Raw genomic sequence first — 15,012 nt, forward strand, 5'->3', positions numbered from 1 at the left:
GCCGTGGACCCGCCCCCGCCCTGTCCCTCTCCCTCGCCCTCCCCCTGGGGGTCCAGATCTGCGAGCTTGAGGACCCCCAGCCCAGTCTCACGTGGCTCCACCATACCACTTCCTCTTTCGAGTCCAGGGCAGACAGGAAGTCCCAGAGGTAATTTTAACTGAGCGTCTGTTGCTTTTTCCCCTAAAAGGTGGGGCTTTGTCACAGATCCTCTTAGAGCTGCCGGCGGGAGCCCCACGGAGCGTCCAGCAGCTCCAGCTGTACCATGGAGGCTCATTAAGGAGCTTTGGAGACGGAGACGTCTCACTGCTCCTGCCGGCAGCCACCCTTCTTCCTGCCCCGTCCCCTTTCCTCTCAGTCCCCAAAGAGGATAAATCAGGATTGCGACGTAGGAGCTGGGTATGGTGGTTCACACCTGTTGGCTGAGGCAGGAGGAGCAGGAGTTCAAGGCCAGCCTGGACCACACAGCAATATCCAGTCCCAAAAGACGAAGAGAAGAGGCAAGGCCAGGGAGTGGAGCGTGGTCTCTCCTTAGCCAGGAAGGAGACGGAGGAAGCAGTTTTTCTTTTCTAAATTCTTTCCTTTTATGCAGCTTTTAATGCCCTCAACCAAAGTACCAAGGTTCAAATACACCATAAAATATTGTCAACTGTAAAAAGTCATAGAATGAGAACATGTAAAAAATATTCATGCTGAAGCAAACATCTCGTTTCTAAAGAGTGTGTATACAACCTTAATTTTAAGAGTCTGAAATATGTGCATGTAAACATAGTAAGACTGTAAGATCTTATGTCTTATATTAGACAAAAATTATATCCATATGTCTGCAAAATACAAATACGATTTCAAATGGCTTAATTAAAGCATTTCTGTGCCTATTCTGGGGTTTGAACTCAGGGCCTATGTGCTGCCCCCTGAGCTCCTTTCTAGATCAAGGCTAGCACTCTACCCACTTGCACTTATACCTCTGCTTCTGCCCCTTTTTTGGTGGTTAACTGGAGAGAAGAGTCTTAACAGACTCTCCTGCCCAGGCTGGCATTGAGCCATGATCTTCACATCTCAGCCTCCTGAGAAGCTAGGACGACAGGCGTGAGCCACGGTGCCCAGCTTCAATATATATATTTTTACATTTTAACTTCTTTCTGATTAGATGGTTTTATCAGAAGGTGACCAAAAAGGCCAAGGCAGAGCCAGAGTGGGGACCCAGGAACAGGATGGAGACACAGACACACTCCAGTGATAATGCCTCAGACACAGACATGCCTCCGCGCAGCCAGCCCCAGCGACCTGGCGGTTGAACTGCCGAGGGCAAGTTCGGGAAGTCCCTGTTCTGATCACTAGCCACCAGGGAGCCTGTCGCTTGATCATCCACGACAGGTGCCGCCTTCGGCACCTCAGCCCAGGCCACCGGAGCCACCAAAGCTGTGGCCTGGGTCTCAGCTCAGCCTCAGGGCCAGCGTGCCCAGCTCCACATGCACCCGGCAGAGGGTGGGTCTCCGGCCCTCAGCAAGCTGGGGCCAAAACTCCGGTTGCTCCTGGTCCTTTTTGGGTGCAGAGTGGGGTGGGGACAAATCACTGCAGTCCTCTCCCGTCACATATGTGCAGTGCAGGCAGATGCAGACACGAGATGGCCTTGCATGGGGGCTGAGGCCCCGTGTGTGTGTGTGTGTGTGTGTGTGTGTGTGTGTGTGTGTGTGTGTGTGCGCGCGCGTGTGTTGGAGAGGGGAGGGATGAGGGCCCGCCGGCCTGGGGGCAGCTGCTTACAGCTGTGGCTGTATCTGCTGACAAAAGGAAACGGCATCCTACTTCTGGCAGGAGGGGCTGGGAGGACTTGGAGACCCTGGCGCCATCATGCCCAAGGTCTCTCCAGTGAGGCCGAGGCTGCAGCGGGGCACGGCACGTCCCGGGTAGGTGCCAGGGGTGCAGACCCTGGTTCCACCATCCCTCGGTCCTGTGCACGGCACTCCCCACCTTCCACAGCTGCTCCTCCTGCGCTTCGCTGAAGCTCACCTCGGGGCAGGTTGGGAGGGCTGTCCCGGGCACAGACGCGTCCTCTAGCACTCAGGGGAGAGCTGGTGTCATTTGCCACAGGCATCTTGAAGTCCCTGAAGTTCCGGAGAGCAGCCTCCTCCTCCCGCCCATCCAGGCGGGAACACAGGCGCAAGCCTTCTGCCCAGGGTGCGTCGGGGAGACCAGCACAAGGGAGACGCAGCGTGACTCCCCCTCTGGGACATCAGGCCTACTTCCGCCCACGTGGGGAGGCCTGTCCTCGACGCCGGAGGGCAGCCAACTATCGAGAATCTCCGGGAAAGTGCTACACCCATGTGCACGTGCACACGCGGGCATGCGAGCCTTTGCTGGGGCCTGAGCCGGCGGCACCAGGTGTTAGACCCACTCTGACACATGGGATCCCAGACGCTGTCTCCACGTCTGTCATGTGATCCAGGGACGTCACACTTCCAGCGCACCCCGCACACACGTTTTTTGTGTTTTTTGTTTTGTTTTTGCCATCTTCAGGCTTGATCTCAGGGCCTGGGCTCTGTCCTCGAGCTCTCTCAGGTCTAGTGCTCTCCCACTTGAACCGCAGCACCACTTCCAGCTTTTCCTGTGTGAGCAGGACCGAGGAATCGAACCCAGGGCTTTGTGCGTGCTGGGCGATCACTCCACCATCAGGCTGCGCTCCAGGTCCCCTCACTCTTCATTTTTAGGCCAAGGGCCACGCCGGTCAGTCTCAGCAAGCTTGTGTTTCTCCGAGGCTGTGTCCAGCACGTGAGCCCGGGATGCGGGGGGGCTGAGTCACAGCTCTGGGGTGCTGAGGGCCCGCGGGGGGAGATGGTCACTCTGTTCATTGCGTGCAGGGGGAGGAGTCTGCCGAAGGTTGGGGTGGCGGCACACGTGGGCACGGCTTGTCACCCCGTTGTCACCACGCCTGCCTGAGTCTGCTCTGAGGCGGTGTCCACTGCCCCACAGGTGGCATTTCTGAGCCTGCTGCGTGCCGTGGATGGAGGCTCTGAGCAGCCTGGTCTTGGGAGGAAGGAGAGAGAGGAGTGTGAGGTGCTGGAGTCTCCCTCGTTTCTCACGGTTCACGGCTCTAGGGGTGCAGCCCAGGGCCTGTGTCTGCCAGCCAGTGCTCTTCCACTGAGCTGTGCCCCAGAGACTGCCCCCCCTCCCCGCCAGGCAGCTAAGTGACCTGAAGCTGTACACGTGCTGAGAGTCTGGCGTGGTCCCGGGGGACTCGTCAGGAGTAGCCCTCACGGCTCACGGGACCCCACGTCTCAGCGTCTCCTGCCCATGATGGACCAGCAGGGCTCAGGAAGGGCAGGCGCTGCCCAGAGGGGTGGGGCCCCACGCGGTGGGCCACCAGCACTGTGCCACCAGCGTGCAGATGCCTCTAATCAGGATTGGAACGGGGGCCAGCGGGAGGCAAGCAAGCCTGCCTGGGGTCTGCCCGAGAGTCTGCAGGCATCCTGGGCTAGGCTGCAACACCTAGAACCTTCCAGCACAGCGAGGGTGCACAGGACACTTAGAACCTTCCAGCACAGTGTGGGGGCACAGGACACCTAGAACCTTCCAGCACAGCAAGGTGGCACAGGCACAGGACACCTAGAACCTTCCAGCACAGTGAGGGGGCACAGGACACCTAGAACCTTCCAGCACAGCAAGGGGGCACAGGCACAGGACACCTAGAGCCCTCCAGCACAGTGAGGGGGCACAGGACACCTAGAACCTTCCAGCACAGTGAGGGGGCACAGGCACAGGACACCTAGAACCTTCCAGCACAGCGAGGGGGCACAGGACACCTAGAACCTTCCAGCACAGCAAGGGGGCACAGGCACAGGACACCTAGAGCCTTCCAGCACAGTGAGGGGGCACAGGACACCTAGAACCTTCCAGCACAGGGTGGGGGCACACGCCTAGGACACCTGGAACCTTCCAGCACAGTGAGCGGGCACAGGACAGGACCTCTCTCCACCTGTGGAGCCAGCGGGAATGCCAGGGCGCGGCCAGTCACCAGCCGGAAACTTCAGGTGGTGGAAGGGCGCAGGCAGGCCTGGGCCCACATCCACAGCCACCTCCCCATGAGATGCACTCACCTGTGAGCTCTTGTTCCAGGGTCACAGCCCAGTCACCTGTGGACAAACCAGAGTGGTGGGGTGACATGGTGGGGGCAGGAGCTCAAAGAGGTGTACCCCTCAGTCACCCCCTCCAGACAGTGAGACCCCGCCCCACATGGACTCCCCACTTTCCCTGCTCTGAGAGGGCGGTCTGCATGGGAGGCCTGCTGGGGGGAGGCCGGCCAGAGCCGTGGGAAGCCTTTCTGGGCTGCCTGGAATCGTCCACGCATGGGAGCCCAGCGGCCAGGAGGGGCTCCAGGAGGATGGGGGCTCATGGTACTCAAGGATTTCTTTTTTAATTTTTGTCTTGAAAATTTGGGTACTGGGCACCGAACTCAGGACATTGCATTTGCGAGGCAAGCGCTTTGCCACTGAGCTCCAGCTTTGAAGACTGAACTTGAAATAAACATCTGCAAGAGTTAGGAAGGTCTTAAAGAGGGGCGTGCTGCCGGGACAGGCGGCTCACACCTGCACCCTAACTACTCAGAAAGCTGAGACTTGGAAGCCACCAAGGCAGAAAAGTCCCTGTGGGAATCTTCAAGTTACCACTCAAAAACTGGAAGTGGTGCTGTGGCTCCAGGGCTAGGGCGGTCGCCGTGAGGACAAAGGGACACAGCAACAGTGCCCAAGCCCTGAGTTCATGCCCCCAAACGGACAAAAAATAAAGTGCTCACACCCACACCACAAACAGCCGGCGTTTACACCTGCGTCATGTGCACACCTGCGTAGCTTCTGCGGGGCCACGTGCACCTGCCTGTGCATTTGAGGACCACGACCACGGCCACCACTGCCGGGACCAGCAGCAGAACAAAAACCGCCACCGCCACCTCCCTGCGGCGGCGGCTGGCCGGGCTCTCGGGGAGCCTCTCCGCTGGTCCACTGGAAGCTGCTGTAGGAGAGGGGGAAGAAGTAAGAGAGGAGGCTGATGTGGGGGGGGGGGGGAAGGGAGGGGCCTGGGCCCGACGTCTGGGGCGAGGCTTCCTCTGTCCTTGTTTTACAGGAGGCCTGGTCCTAAAGAACTGCCCTCGGGTTACTCTGTCATTTAAACCCCAGACTGCTGTGAAGGGATTCCTTACAGCTGAGGCTCCTGCAGCCCAACCCGTGTGACATGCAATCCACGTAATCCTGAGTCAGAGGGCTGTGACCAGGGCGTGCGGGGAGACAGGTCCGCCCTGGGGGTTTCAAGTGAGGTGAAATCTGCAGCACATGCAACTGCTTCAGCCCCCAGCCTCCATGGCGTCCCCAGCCACGTCCAGCTTCTGGCCTCCGCTCACCTGGGCTCTCCCCCTGTGGACTGCCTACAGGCCTTTGCTGACTGGCTTTGGCCACTCAGCGTGATGTCCTCAGCACGATGTCATCAGGTGCCACCAATGCCACCGTGACCCTGGATGGACCTGATGGTGTTTGTCCTCCTGCCAGGGGCGGCACCGGGAGGTCTTGCTCTCGGGATGCTGATAATCACCCAGCGTGGACACTCAGGAATCCCCCCGAGTGCCTGGTTTGGGGACATCTGCAGAGAAGAATCGCTGGGCCATACTGTGTGTGTGTGTGTGTGTGTGTGTACACACATGCGTATGCCAGTCCTGGGGCTTGAAACAGACATTGTCCCTGAGATTTCGTGCTCCAGGTTAACACCTTCTCGCTGGCTCCCCTCTGGCTTTCTGGTGGTTATGGAGGTAGGCGTCTCATAGAAATACCCAGGCTGGCTTTTGTGCTCTTTGGCCTTCAGCCTCATCTCCCGAGTAGCCAGGATTACAGGCGGAGCCACCCGCGCCTGGCTTTCCTCCTGTAGAAGCCGCCCTGGACGGCACTGCATCCTTCTGCCTCCCCTAAGCAACACTTGAGCCCTACTGGGCTCCTTCCCCCTCCGAGGGGCTCCTGTGGGGAGGCAGCCCGCCCCCCCGCCCCCGGCACAGTGCCCCTCACATGCAAGGCTGGGAGGCTGTGGGCTCTGGTACCCTGGGCTGCATGGAGGTTCAGGGTGGGGGTGTCCGGCCTCTGAGGCACCCGTGGGGGAGCTACCAAAGGCTCTGGGGACCTACCAGACCTGCCCTATGTGACCTGCTGCCACTACCCATGGTGCCAGATTCTCAGCGCTTTCTGAACAAGATGCCTGTGTTTCTGTTCCACACAGACTGTGCAGGTCCTGCAGTGTCCCCCGTGACAGCCTCTCCACAGCCCTTCATGGGGGGTCTGCTGCCACGACCTGTGGCCCCCATCCTATGCTGCTGATGAAGACAGACAAGAAAAGACCCGTGGCCTCCAGGCAGGCAGGCCTGCACCCCACCACGAGAGGAAAGCCAGCTGGCTTCTGTGGCTCTGGTCTTGGCAGAGCTTGGGGCTACGCAGGGAGGCTCAGCGCTGACCGGCCACGTCACTTCCACGGCCCCAGGTATGAATGGGCTCAGCAACACAGACCGGCAGTGACCCACGCGGACACTGCTGCGGGGCCTGCACCGGCCACCTCTCTCTCCTAGCTGCCTTCAGGACCTGAGCTGGACTTCCCTCAGCCCCTGGCCTCTCTCCCCAGCCCTGGACTCACCCGCTGAGCTACTGCTGGTGAGATTCTGGCTCAGCAGCTCATTCTCAATGCAGCAGCCCACGTCCACGCTGGAGGTGGGCGGGAGGGTCAGGACGCTCCACACATCGTACAGGCCCTGCGTGTTCAGAGAGACGGTGTGGTTCTGCAGGTCCTGGGCCAGCAGGCTGTTGTCTGTCTTGTTGATCCAGTACACTTTGGGCCTTGGGTAGCCATTGGTGGACAGGCATGTGAAGACGAGCCTCTGAGTGGGGTGCGGGGGTCTGCTCACCACTGGCACGCTGTAGTTTGCTGCAGGGGAGAGAAGGGGAGGCATCAGAGAGGCCAGGGCAGGTCTCTGCCGCCTAGCAGGGAGCTGCCATCCCTGGGACAGCGGCTGCGCCTGGCGGCTTCGGAATCCCCAGCCTGCACCCGGTCCTGCTCAGGGGCAGACAGCTGGCACTGGAGCTTTGCTCTGAGCCCTGGTCTCCCCTGGCACTTGCCAGCACGCAGGTTCTAGAGCTCGACCTCTGGGCTTGGGGGCTGGATCCTTCAGCTTTTTTTCTCAAGGCTGGCACTCTACCACTTGAACCACATTTCTGTTTCTGGCTTTTGGGCAGTGAAGTGGAAATAAGTGTCATGGGCTTTTCTGCCCAGGCTGGCCTCCAGCTTCTATCCTCAGATCTCAGTCTCCTGAGTAGCTGGGGTCACAAGTGTCGCTGGCTTTTAACATTCGCTCTTTAAAATCCTCGTGGACTGGAGAGATCAAGGCACGGAGAGCGAGATGGGCCTGTGATACAGGTGGTCTCAGGTTACGGAACATTTCCACAAGATAAATGAACTTTCTCCACCTCAGCTTCACAGGGAAGAGCTGGGGAGAAGAGGCAGCCAGGCCAGTGCGGGGCTCTCCCTTCCGCGGGCCTTACCTGCCACATGCAGCCGGACTTCCATTTCCAAAATCCTCCCCAACTTCAAGGATTCCCTGAACACCAGACACCTGAACTTCTGGGCGTCCTGGGGAGTGACGCCCTGCAGCAGCAGAGAGAAGTCACCCTGCTTCATGCTGTCCAGAGAGAGGCGGGTCCGGCTCTTGTAGCGGTGGTCCACGTAGTCCGTGGAGCTGTTCCCGGGGAGGTAGTACGCCACCACTGTGTCCGAGCCGCTGACTTGCCAGTAGACGTACAAGTCCGTCAAGCTGAAGCTGCTTTCCCCCGGGTACACGCAGCCGAGTTTCACGTCGCTCCCCACCAGCGCTCTGGCCTCTCTCTCCACAGCTCCTGCAGTGGGAAGGAGACCAGGTACAGGACTCAAGCACCTGTCCTGACCCCTCAAGACAGAAAAGGAGAAGCCATCCGAGACACTAAGATGCACCAATGGCAAGCCACAGGGACCCAGTGACCCAGGCCTCACCCTCCTGGGTTAAAGCAGAAACACAGGAGACTGCCGGGAGGACACGGAGGCACCGGGCACAAGACGTTATATTTTTGTTTGGGTGGGTTTTTGTTTTGCTGGTCTCAAACTGGGACTTGAGCTCAGGGCCTGAGCACTGTCCTTGGGCTTTCTCAAGGCTAGAGCTCTACCACTTGAGTCACAGCACCACTTCTGGCTTTTTCTGTGTATGTGGTACCACACAATTGAACCCCGGGCTTCATGCATGCCAGGCAAGCACTTTACCACTAGGCACGTCTCCAGCGCTGTTTGGGTGGGTTTTCGTTGTTGTTGTTTGACTATATCCTTTTTTTTTAGACCTTGAGCTTGAACTCAGGGTCCAGGTGCTGTCCCTGAGCTCTTTTGCTCAAAACTACCACTTTGAACCACAGCTCTACTTCTGGTTTTCTGGTGGTCAACTGGAGATAAAAAGTCTCACAGAAACTTCTGTGCCTAGGCTGGCTTTGAACCACAATCCTCAGATCTCAGCCTCCCCAGCAATTAAGGTGGCAGGCATGAGCCGCTGGTGCAGGCAGCACTTGCTTTTGAAGCCTTCCTGACGCGTGCAGATGCTTACATGAAGGTGGAGGGCCGGCATCTGACTGATCCTAACATTTGTATAGCCACTTAGGGCCCCCACCCTCTGGGCTGGGAGGCCTGGCCAGGCCTCTGTCTCTGCTATGAGGCTGTCTTGGTCCTCCCAACACTAGTGTTTTTCAGAGCTCAATGAGACTGGCTGGGACCAGGATTCCCCAGCTCCCAGGACATAGACTTCGCCACCCCAGGCATAGACTTCGCCAACCCTGCACACTGGCCCAGGAGAGGACTCTGGCTTTCTCTAAAGGGGCCCTGGGAAAGCACAAAGATCTGGTCTGGCTTGCTCCCCCCACCTCCCCAGCCTGCATCCATAGCGGCCATGAAGAGGTCAAGAAGCGCAGCGCAGAGCTCATACTCCCCCTCCCCTGTGCAGTCACCCCAAACTCACCAGCTTGCAGGCCACTGAGCAGCAAGAACAGATTAAGCCTAGAAAAAACAAAACAAACAAAAACCAAAACATGGAGCAGCAAGTGAGAGGCACAGGTGCTCCCCAGGGCGGGGGCCGCCACCGTCATGGTGGGTGGACGATCCTGGCTGTCCCCTTCTTCACAGAGAACCTGGGGCGCGTGAACTGGAGCCATCCCTTCCTGCCCCCCACAGCAAGTCCCCAGAGCCCAAGGGAAACCATGAGGAGGGAGAGGTGAGAAAGGGACCCAGGCTCTGACTAGAGCCTTCCTGGAAGACGTGGTTAGGGCTCCACATCACAGCTGCACCTGGAAGCAGGGAGGTCAGGCGAGGGTGGGGAACAGGGCCTCTGGAAGTCCTGGGATCCCCACAACTGGGTGCTCTCGGGCTCCCAGGGTTTCTGGCCGCTTCTGCTGAGCGTGCCCCAGCGCAGCCCCTCCCCTTCTCGGCCACCCCAGGTGTCTTCCTGTAGAAGAGGGGTCCGGGCCGGCCCTCACATCACAGGACTTGCCCTGGACCCCCAAACCCCTCTGTGTCTGGACTCCCAGACAGGGGGAAGCCTCCAGAACAGGGCCCGAGGGCCTCTTCCGTGCGCTTCCTCCCCCGGGGCGCTACCTGGGAGACCTGAGGCCCGGGCGGCCCTGGAGCCCAGACCCTGCCCTGTGCAGCGCACAGCGTCCAGGCCCAGTCACAGACGCCCTGCGGCCCCAGGCCCCACAGATCCCGGCCCCTTCCTGGGGGCTGTGGCAGGGCACCCGGAGATGGAGGAGCTAGCCGAGGCGGGACCCAGGCTGCCCCTGTCTAAGAGCCTGGCCAGGGCGCAAAGCTGTCGTCCCCCGCCAAACGGGGAGGGCGAGGGAAGCCGGCTCACCAAGCAGTGGGCACCAGCGGGCTCGCGAGGCACGAGAGCCACCTCCTTCCTTCTGGGAAGTCACCGGGCCTGGAGCCGCGCCGTGGATGGGGTTCCCTGCCCTCCTCCGCCCCCGCCACACGCCCCCGCCCCCAGCTCCACGCGCGCCCCCGACCGGGCACGCCCCCCGCTGAGCGCGCCCCCCAATGGGCGCCCCCGACCGCCCCCCCTCCACGCGCGCCCCCGACCGGGGGCCTAGGGCACGCCCCCCGCTGAGCGCGCCCCCCTCCACGCGCGCCCCCGACCGCCCCCCCTCCACGCGCGCCCCCGACCGGGGACCTCGGGCACGCCCCCCCGCTGAGCGCGCCCCCACTGGGCGCCCCCGACCGCCCCCCTCCACGCGCGCCCCCCCCGAGCGCGCCCCCCCGCTGAGCGCGCCCCCTCCACGCGCGCCCCCCCAAGCGCGCCCCCCTCCACGCGCGCCCCCCCCCGAGCGCGCCCCCTCCCGGGCAGGTTTCTGTTCCCAGCTCGAGGCCGGTTCCGCCTCTGGCCGCCCTCTGCCGCTCAGCCCGGGCGGCTTGGCCGGGTCCCCGGCTCTCCCCGCCCGCACGTCCAGGCGACCGCGCCGTTTTCCCGGCCGCCGGCGGGTGCGCGGGCCTCACCTTAGCAGCATGGTGGGCGCCGAGGCCCGCGGCCGCCGCGATGGAGGCGCAGGGCACCTGGGGCCGTGGGGACCCGGGCGCGAAGCCCGGCCGGCTCCGTGGGCTCCGGGCTCAGCGCGCTGAACCAGGCCGGCTCGACTGCGCCCCGGCTCTGAGCGCGCCAGCCCCGCCGGCTGGGCGGCCGCCCCGCCCTCGCCCGGCCCCCGTGACCGCCCCCACGCGGAGGCGGGGCGCGGAGGGCGCGGAAGCCGGGCGGAGGCGCTGCCTGCCGCTCCGGGCGGGCGGACGCTCCCCGCGTCCCGAGCCCGTGCGGGGCGCTGCCCTCCCCAGGGCCGAGGCCGCGTCCAGCGCCCTCAGGTCCCGCGCGGGACGGCAGGCCAGCCCGGCCGGGAGAGGGCAGGCGGGCTGCACCCCACGCCCCGTCCCAGGCCCGCCCTTCCCTCCCGCCCTCAGCCTAGCGCTGCCCAGGGTCTGGGGCCTCAGAACCAAGTGTGTAAGCCCAGCCACTCCGCAGGCCGAGGTCCCAGCACGGTTCTTGAGACCCTTATCCCCCGTTAGCCGCCCGCACGCAGGACCTGGAGGCGTGGTTTGGGTCGTAGAATGCCAGCCTTGAGCGAAAAGTGGAGGGAGAGTGGCCGGGCCCCAGCTCAGGCCCCAGGCCTGCGCAGCAGCGGCGCTAAGGAACCAGAGCTTCATGTCAAGGCCTGTGGGCACAAGGCTGCTTGCCAGACTCTTTCCCTACGCCACCCTGCCAGTTAGGCCATCCGTGGGTGGGTACAGGTGGGGTGAGGAGGAGGGGTGGCAGGAGGCAGAGGGCCTCCCTGATGAGTAAAGCTGGTGGGGAGAGCAAAGCGGCCCTCCCCTTCCCCAGAGTCGGGCAGGAGGGGTGTGGCCTCTCCCAACCTGGCAGACACCGCCTTCCTTCCTGAAGGCAGAGGCTGGGAGCCAGTACCAAGCCCTGAGGGACAGGGGGACCCCCTGACCCCAGGGTCCTGGTAGGGTGTTGCTCAGCCAGCAGGGGTCTCACGTCAGGGCGTCATCCTCCTGACCAGAGCTAAGGACCACAGCTCGAGAGGAAGGAACCGGGTCTGGTGGCTTGCGCCTGTCACCCTCGCTACCCAGGAAGCTGAGATCTGAGGATCCCTGTTGAAGCCAGTTTGGGCAGGAACAGTTGCAAGATTATCTCCAATTAACCATCAAAAAGCCAGAGGAGCTGTGGGTCAAGTAGTAGAGTGCTAGCGTTGAGCAAAAGAAAAAGAAAAAGAAAAAAAAAAAGCATAGGGATGGGGCTTATGCCCTGAGTTCATGTCCCATGACTAGCAGAAAAAAAAAAAAGAAAGAAAGGCAAATCCAGGCACTGGTGGCTCATACCTTTAGTCCTCACTGCTCAGGAGGCTAAGACCTGAGGATACTGGTTCAAAGCCAGCCCAGACAGAAGTCTGTGAGGCTCTTGTCTCCAATCAGCCAGCAAAAATCCAGAAGTGGAGCTAAGGCTCAACTGAGGTGCAAGGCTGAGTGCAAGGGGCTTTCAACCCAGTGGAGTGAGGGACTGCACAGACCCTAGCTCTGCTCTTGAGAAGCCCGAACAAAACAGACACTGCAGGCTTAGACTTCATCCTGCTGAGACACAATGACTGGAAAGGTGTCGACGAGCCCTTCCCCCAAAACCTCCGGCGAGACCCCTCTCCCGTCCTCTGTAGACATCTTGCGTCCCACGATGAAGACAAGTGAGTATGTGACTCGTGAAACATTAACCTTATGTTACCTAAAACTAACCCAGACCCCACAGACACTCCATGAACTCAGGAACCTCCCAAACAAGCCGGGAACTGCAAACTCCTAATAACAGAACTCAGGGAACAAAGGCAAGGAACAAACTAGGTGGGCGAGCCCGATCAGGAAGAGGCACACGGGCAGCTCCCCCTCCTCCTGCCACAGTTACCGACCCCTCCTCTTGCCCACCAAGACTGCACGCCAAAGTCAGGTAACCCCAGAAACAGGTTAAGATTTGAGTGGTCACTCACGGTGACCTAACAAGACTGTGCAGACCTGCATGAATGTTACAATCCCGCTGGCCCCTGTATGTGGTCAACAGTGCCATATGGTCAACGCGTCATAAAAACCCTGGGTGCTCTCAACTCTGACCTGCTGCATCGGCGATGGTTGTGAGTCCAGGCTCGAGCTTGCAATAAAAACCTCTCATGTGCTTACATCGGATTCGGCTCCTTGATGGTCTTTGGGGACCCCGAAATTTAGGCATTTCACTCTGAGGACTGTGTGACGGCTCTACCCCTGAGGGAGACACCTCCTCTTACCCAGACAGACCTGGAACCGCCTGCCTCAGCCTCCCCCCCACATGCTGAGATTCCAGGCGGGAGCCACCAGGCCCACCCAAGACCCCATGGGTCTAGGACAAATGAGTAGAAGGGTCCTTAGGAGGCAGCTGAGGGGACGCTTAGCCCTCCTCCGTGCAGGGGCTGTTCAGCTTTGTGTAGAGAGGGAACGCGGTCCTGGGTCCTGCATGCGCCGACTGGATAGCGGAGGATTCTTGGTCAGGGGTGGCAGGCATGCCTCCATGCTTGGAGCCATTCCTGGTTGGAGCAAGCCCATCCTGTCTCCTGGGGTCCAGTCCTTCCTGGGGTTACGGTAGCTAACCACTGCGTACTTGATGCCTTATGAAAACAAACCTTTGTTTCCCTCACCGTCCTGCAAGCTGGAAATCTACAGGGGAGAAGACCGCAGTGCTGCCAATTCCTGGGGCTCTACCTGGGCCCGGCCCGGCCCCCGGGGCCTCGGCTCTGCCTGTGGTCCCGGCCCCCTGGGACTCGGCTCTGCCTGTGGTTCGGCCCCCTGGGACTCGGCTCTGCCTGTGGTTCCGGCCCCCTGGGGGCTCAGCCACAGTCTGTCCCAGCTCTGCCTGTGGTTCTAGCCATACCCTCTGTATGTGGCCCTTTGTAGACGTTTGTGGTTGTGTTTGGGGATCCCCTAGATGTTCCAGGGTGCTTCCACATCTTAATTAAACACATTCACAAAGTTCTTTCTGCCAGCAAGGTGATATTTGAGGCTCCAGGCATACAGCCAGGGATGTCTGGGTTTTTTTTTGCTTTTTCCTTGCAGGGAGGTGGCATCTTTCAGTTGATCAGAAACGAGGATTGTAAATTGGATAAGATTAAATAGCATTTCCAGGGTGACAGTGGCTCATGCCTGAATCCTAGCTACTCAGGAAGTGGTGATCTGAGGATTATAGTTCAAAGCTAGCGAGGGCAGGAAAGTCCAAGAGACTCTTATCCCCCCAAGTAACCACCAAAAAGCCAGAAGTGAAGCTGTGGCTCAAGTGGTAGTGTTAGCCTTGAGCAAACAAATTCAGAGACCCTACTCAGACTAAATTCAAGCCCTACTGTATGCAGCTATGTGTGTGTGCGAGTGTGCAGGTACACACATGGGCACACACGTGCACGCAGATAGACACACACACACACACAAACACACACACGGAAGAGTCTGGAGGCGTGGACCATTCTATGTTTGAAAGCACAGCTCTGGGCCCTGTCAGTTTTGAAGCTGATATAGATGGGAAATACCCAGGAACTCCTGGCTGGGATGGTGGCATGGGTGACAGAGCCTGGAGGCCGCCTGTGTTCCCACCACCCATCTGGTCAGCAGTGGTCCCGGGCTCTGATGGTGGTCTTGAGCTCTGGTGGTGGTCCCAGGCTCTGGTGGTGGTCCTGGGCTCTGGTGGTCCTGGGCTCTGGTGGTCCTGGGCTCTGGTGGTGGTCCTGGGCTCTGGTGGTCCTGGGCTCTGGTGGTCCTGGGCTCTGGTGGTGGTCCTGGGTTCTGGTGGTCCTGGGCTCTGGTGGTCCTGGGCTCTGGTGGTCCTGGGCTCTGGTGGTCCTAGGCTCTGGTGGTCCTGGGCTCTGGTGGTCCTGGGTTCTGGTGGTCCTGGGCTCTGGTCATCCTGGGCTCTGGTGGTGGTCCTGGGCTCTGGTGGTCCTGGGCTCTGGTGGTGGTCCTGGGTTCTGGTGGTCCTGGGCTCTGGTGGTCCTGGGCTCTGGTGGTGGTCCTGGGCTCTGGTGGTCCTGGGCTCTGGTGGTGGTCCTGGGCTCTGGTGGTGGTCCTGGGTTCTGGTGGTCCTGGGCTCTGGTGGTCCTGGGCTCTGGTGGTGGTCCTGGGCTCTGGTGGTCCTGGGCTCTGGTGGTGGTCCTGGGGTTCTGGTGGTCCTGGGCTCTGGTGGTCCTGGGCTCTGGTGGTGGTCCTGGGCTCTGGTGGTGGTCCTAGGCTCTGGTGGTCCTGGGCTCTGGTGGTTCTGGACTCTGGTGGTCCTGGGCTCTGGTGGTCCTGGGCTCTGGTGGTGGTCCTGGGCTCTGGTGGTGGTTCTGGGCTCTGGTGGTCCTGGGCTCTGGTGGTCCTGGGTTCTGGTGGTCCTGGGCTCTGGTGGTCCT

The 15,012-nt window shown here is 60.7% G+C and overlaps 1 protein-coding gene across 1 annotated transcript; it reads right to left on the reverse strand.

Moving 5' to 3' along the window:
* Positions 1 to 4,811: 4,811 nt before the first annotated feature.
* Positions 4,812 to 9,171, reverse strand: Icoslg (inducible T cell costimulator ligand). The gene is made up of 4 exons (XM_090331490.1): positions 9,045 to 9,171; positions 7,558 to 7,908; positions 6,656 to 6,943; positions 4,812 to 5,002 (listed from the first exon to the last, which is right to left on the reverse strand). The coding sequence occupies exons 1-4, from the start codon at positions 9,169 to 9,171 to the stop codon at positions 4,812 to 4,814; spliced, it is 957 nt and encodes a 318-aa protein (XP_090187616.1).
* Between the last annotated feature and the right edge of the window lie 5,841 nt (positions 9,172 to 15,012).

Source organism: Megascapheus bottae, chromosome 1, assembly GCF_031878675.1.
Source record: "Megascapheus bottae isolate mThoBot1 chromosome 1, mThoBot2.hap1, whole genome shotgun sequence".
NCBI lineage: Eukaryota > Metazoa > Chordata > Mammalia > Rodentia > Geomyidae > Megascapheus > Megascapheus bottae.

What these genes read in the sequence shown, in the direction of transcription:
- Icoslg (XM_090331490.1), bottom strand. Translation starts at nt 9,171, where the DNA reads ATGACGGTGGCGGCCCCCGCCCTGGGGAGCACCTGTGCCTCTCACTTG. An exon ending in AGTCCGGCTGCATGTGGCAG is followed by an intron (nt 6,944 to 7,557) that starts GTAAGGCCCGCG and finishes TCTCCCCTGCAG; the next exon opens with CAAACTACAGCGTGCCAGTG. An exon ending in CACCAGCAGTAGCTCAGCGG is followed by an intron (nt 5,003 to 6,655) that starts GTGAGTCCAGGG and finishes CCTCTCCTACAG; the next exon opens with CAGCTTCCAGTGGACCAGCG.